This window comes from Stegodyphus dumicola, chromosome 11, assembly GCF_044657685.1.
Source record: "Stegodyphus dumicola isolate Sdum_Otavi_A_Nest chromosome 11, ASM4465768v1".
In the NCBI taxonomy this organism is placed as follows: Eukaryota; Metazoa; Arthropoda; class Arachnida; order Araneae; family Eresidae; genus Stegodyphus; species Stegodyphus dumicola.
In genome coordinates, this window is record NC_140778.1 from 13,055,799 (window position 1) to 13,061,599 (window position 5,801).

At 33.2% G+C, this 5,801-nt stretch overlaps 1 protein-coding gene across 1 annotated transcript; it reads right to left on the reverse strand.

Annotated features, from left to right (window-relative positions):
* Window positions 1-2,539: 2,539 nt before the first annotated feature.
* On the reverse strand, window positions 2,540-3,847 carry LOC146993803 (uncharacterized protein F54H12.2-like). The gene is made up of 2 exons (XM_085826244.1): window positions 3,322-3,847; window positions 2,540-3,207 (listed from the first exon to the last, which is right to left on the reverse strand). The coding sequence occupies exons 1-2, from the start codon at window positions 3,845-3,847 to the stop codon at window positions 2,540-2,542; spliced, it is 1,194 nt and encodes a 397-aa protein (XP_085682370.1).
* Window positions 3,848-5,801: the final 1,954 nt, after the last annotated feature.

Sequence of the window (5,801 nt, forward strand, 5' to 3'; positions counted from 1 at the left end):
TATTCTATTTAAATTTCTGTGTTTGGTTGATGTTATGACTATTTTTTTCCCTTATGTTTTTAATAGAAATATATTGAAATTTTAGTTTTAATTTTAAAGCAAACGTGTATATCAAATGTTAGTAAATGGATATTGATGTTAATTTGATATTAACTAATGAAAGAAAATTCCAAGTATATTTTATGTATAATACAGAAATTTATTCTTTGAAAATAAATGTATTGAAAGGTAAAAGCTTCTTTGTGAAATGAATGTTTTTCATAACATTTAAAAACGATGTAAAACAAATATTGATTGTAGAGAGAAGAAAGAGTCTATATGTAAAAATAATAATTTTATTCATTTAATAAGGTTCCCATTTTCGTGGAGAACGTATATGTTTTACAGATTTAACATGCAATATTTTTTTTTTCATATTAACATCATGATTCTGTAAATTTTCATTTTTGATATAGTCCATTGGCATGTTGATTTCAGTCAAGGCTTTTAAAAATTCGCTTTTAGCAGGAATATTAATCTTTTTCTTTTTGGTTGTAAAAAGGATATTGAATAAGTCTATAATATTTGAATGCTTAATTTTTTCCTTATGATAAAGTACCTCGCCTTTATCATTCCACTTAAGAATATCAGGATGTCGCTTTAAAATAGCTAATGCATTTTGTGCTTTTCTTCTCATTCGTAAAGGTACACTGTCTAAGATAACAGTAGAATAATCAGTCATCTGTTTGTCGCCGTCTGTCACAGATGAGGGGGCTTCTTCCTCTTTCACTTTCTTCATCTCAGCTGAATCGTCTAAAGAATTTTGTGAGTCGTCTTTAGGAGGTTTAAAGGGTGAATTGTATTCCTTTAAGTTCAATTTCTTTTGTAAAAGTTCATAATAACGCACTAATTTCTCACGATCGTCAACTGAACTGTTTAAAATATGCATCATGGCTTTATCCAATTCTCTTAACTGTTTATCAGAAATGGTATGCTTTGTCATCATCTCTTCTGGAACTAACACATATTTCTTAGTGAACTCCATTGATTAGTCCTGTAAGAACACTGAGAGCAGCAGGAATCAAAACGTTTAGAAAACCTCCTTTTTGTAAAATTAATTTTCGTTTCTTCACAAGAGAAATCTTACGATTTCCTAATTTTCGTAAAGTTGTTTTATGCTTACAGAGAGACTTCTTTTGTTGGTCTGACAATGGAACGTTTCCTTTGAGTATGTTTAAACTACATTCGCATATAGCTTTTATGCAATTGATATTAATTTTCTTTAATAGCTGTTTCCGTAACTTTAACGGACAAATGTTTAACAGCTGTAACTGTCTTAGCTGTTTCTTGACCAGCGTCATTTTATAAAATGATGATGCATTTTATAAAGCTGTTGTTTTTATTATTTTTCAATAATGTTTCATTTGATAAACATACTGTACTTGGTTAGGTAAAATTTGGGTGCGTAAACGTAATTCTTCCGGAGTTTCACTGCGCAGATCAATGAATAAATAAGAAAAAGGTTTCTTGGTTGCATCTTCATATACTTCTTGAAAAAACTTTAAATGACGCGGAAAGAGCTGTTTTCCTAAATGTACGATTTGACTGACATCTCTTCTGTTTTTACACAAAATCAAATAGTGTGCATTTAAAGTCACTTCACGCATTTCTTTTCCCTTGTGAAAAACGTTTTGTGTGATAAAAATAACGCTTAAATTTAATGATGACTTCCTTTTGTAAATAAGTTAGTCAGACGTTTATCATTCCCACATTCGCTCATCAAATCGTCCATGATGAATAATGTGTTGGAACCTAAATATTCTTGATATTTAATTGGTAAACCTTCTACAAAAGTAACATTCAGTATATCATTATACAGAGGTTGGTAAATTCCATAACACCATACTACTTTATCGGGAATCGTTGAAAACATTTCCTCTTTATACTTTAACAGTTCTCGTACAAAATAGGTTTTCCCACATCCAGTGGGTCCCGAAATCACCATTGTGAAAGGATGTTGTAGCTTTGGAAATTCCATATTAAATGAGACAAGACATATAATGTATAAAGTTTAAATGTATTTATTGATAGAAAGAAGATCTTACATGAAATTTCTTGATTACAAAATTATATACTTTAATATCATTAGATATATGTTGAGGTATGAAAGATAACAATATATCATTGAGAGATTGTCCAGGACATTTACAATGTAAATAGTATATGCAATATTGACCACATACTGCCGTTACATTAGTTTGGAGAGTCATCGAATTAAAGTCCATCTGTGGAAATCGTTCTGCATACTTGGCTATCGGTCCAGGAAAATAGGATGGGTCATGTCCATAGGAATCGAAAAATTCTAAATGCTGTGGGGATGAAATGTAAAAGGCTAACCAGTGACTACGGATTCAGATGCACGATCTACATTAGCTATAAAGCAACTTGGATATTTCTTGATCTCGATAGAGAGTCGATCACTTGCAAAAACTCCCAGAAATGCTTTTCGTGTCTTTGCATTCTGAGAGAGTGCTCTGTTTATTTCAAGGCTGTCCATTGCTTAATTAGCAAAATCGCATAGTACATGACGAGATTTTGTTATTTCAATCACGTTTTGAAATTCTGCATAGACTAGCACCGAGAGAGTCACAGAGAGAGCTTTAGCAAATTTAATTTCTACTCGCAAATTACCTTGATGCTGTAAGTTAAAATGAGATCCATCACACATATCTGGAGTTAAATCGAAAGCATATAACTCATGTCCTTTCACAAATTCTTCTCGAGATAAATAGATGCCTTTGTCGCGATTAATTCCAGAAAATAAACTGTGGTAAGCACGCACATAATGATTAGATTCGAAATCAAGGTCCATTGGTTTACATGGAACGGGTTGTCCATCTACATAAATCGATATAAAGTTGACATGATGATGGGCAAACAGAAAGGGATTCATTGAATATTGTCCATTCATTGCAGCATTTTCTACACAAGTAATAATGACTCGCTTGGGCATCAATCCTAAAAATACATTATCTTGCATAAAAGACCAACTTCCCTTAGATACTGAATATGTTTTGCATAATACTCGATCTATAGGATATTTAGCAGAACTTTTTTCCAACGCTTTTACATGTCCGAGAGAGACTCCAGGGTTTACTTTTACTTTTCTGATAAACAAAGAAGCATGATCCAAGATCACTTTATAATCGGCATCTTTCTCAGTAGAAACTAGACAGAAAGCAGATTTACTACGCACCATTTTAATTTTCACATCAACTAAATTTAACATGAGTCGATTTTGTTGAAAAATGTCACAATGTAATTGTCCTATCAAATCCTTACTTTGACTGTTTTTTATAAGTTCACCGCGAGCTTTTAGTCCAGCATCCGCATCTTGAGCTAAGACATCTATTTTATTAGGTGAAATGTCTTGGAAAAATCCTTCGCAGGTGAGTAAACTTTTCTTTGCATCTTCCCCATAATTCAATAATGTTTCGATGAAGGCTCTATAGGGATAGGTATTTGTCGCAGATGAAATGTTTCTTTCATTTAAACTTACATCTACTTGCGAAAAGAGAGAATGTAAAAATAAATTTACAGGGGCAACCGGTTCTTTGCCTGTTAGATTGGATCCGTCTGCCTTAACTACTTTAACTTTCACGTGTATATAAGAAGCAGCTAGATCAATATAGTCTTCACCACTGCCAGAAATATTAGATTCGATAGGTCCTCCATCTCGTATATTTGCGAGAGGGTGATATTCCACAAACTGTCCGTTTTCTATAGCTGTTTGCGTAGGAGGAATGGTAAATAAATCTAATTCAGATTTGACGCAAACGGGAGAGTCTCGATGTATATACGAAGTCATACTTTTTTTTTAAGAGAAAATATCCTGTGCTTTCACCTTCTTTGATCGGTGAGAAATGGTACGCTTTTTCCTACGTTTCTGCTTTTTATTGACTCGTCCAGAACCAATCATGTTCTTCACTTTAGTAGCAGCTTTATCCGTTAATATATTTCCGGCTTCTTTCAGTCGACGCTTAGCAGCCTCTTTTACATCTTGTCCTTGTGATACATCATTTAACAAATTCAGTCCACTATGCCATACTTGTTTTCCAATTGCTTTGGCTCCTGATTTAATAAGAGGTACGGCAGCGCGAAAGAAGCATCTGAATAGACCCCCTAATCCGTATCCTCTCTGATAAAGATTACCTTGATAATAATTCAATCCATGTCCTGTTTGTTGTACATAATAATCTTCAAAAGATTTTTGACAACACTGATAAGGTACATACATTATGACAAGTATTTTTGACGGAAATGAAGTTTCACGTATGACCTTCCTCGTTCAAATGGCGTAAATGCTCCCATATGCGTTCTTATATCGATTTCCAAAGTGTCTATCATTTTCCGATTCACAGGTAAATAATGAGGTCTATCAAATAGTGCACTCACCACTTCTCCATCGCTACCAGTTACTCTTACAATTCGAAGTAGAGGAGCTAAAACATCTCCTACGATTTGAGGTTCTACAATATCCGTATATATCATTAATACAAGATAATGTGCACAGGGGTCGGCTGCAAAAGGACTTTCTACAACAGTTTCGGAACTATCATCTGTAGATGTAATTTCCATAGGGTCAAAACCTAACATTTGTGCTAACCCATCATGTAAAATCACTTTAGCGTTATTTTTCACTTTGATTTTCACTCGTTTTGTTACTGGGTTATAATTAAAAATTATTTTGTTTTGATGTTCTTTAATATAAATAGCTTTTAAAATATCAGGTACTGTTTCATAACATCCTGGAGGTAATCTACGACCTAACATTTCACCATCTTTCTCTAAAACAAATCCAATTAAGTTAATTTTCTGCATTCACATTGTGCCATGTGTGCGGATATAGCAATTCAACCAAACCAACTTCCCACATACCTTTTAATTCAATGGGAACAGGTAAACGTGTTATAAAATGTGAAATTTTATTTTCGGGGAAATAATTCATAGAGCTATCGCTCGGAAGTGTTACGTAGAAACTCATTTTCACAAATGATTCGGATATAATATTTTCTCACACTTTATATCGAGAGTAAATTAGAAGCTGGAATCCATTGATTGAATTTGTCGGGATAACCGCGATATTTTACAAAGTATTCTGTCTGTTTCTTACGCATACGTTTCTTTAAAATTTTTTCAATGCGATATTCCTCTTTCAGTCTCACTTTCTGCAACTCTTGTGCATAAAACGTTCCTTTTACTGAGTCTCCAAGTAAATCCTTAATTCTATACACGGCTGGATGTCTTTTAACACACTCTGTCACCACAAATAGTTCTTCCGTCCAATTGGTTTCATAACCTTTTTCGAAAGTAAGCTTTAGTTTGGAAACACGTACCACATCTCCTACAGCGAATATACATTTAGAAACGTTAGAAGGATGATCTTCATACAAGGTAAACCATACATCACTCTCATTTTCTGAATTGACTTCTATGGGAGCTCGCTTTATACTTGAATGAAAAGTAGCATTATAACTTTCTATTAATTTGTCCAAGACATCTACATATTTATATGTATTTCGAGTCGTAAAGTATTTCCACATTTTTGTTTTCAAAGTGCGATTAAACCTTTCCACCACGGATGCTTTAGTAGTATTGAATGTATTGAAAAGTTTAACTTGATTTCTTTTTAAAAATTTTATAAACACTTTATTTTTAAATTCGGTGCCCTGATCCGTTTGAAGTAATTTTGGTTTACTTGGCTCATTATTTTTTGAAACGCTTTCACAATATCTTCTCCTCTCTTTTGTTTCAGAGGAATA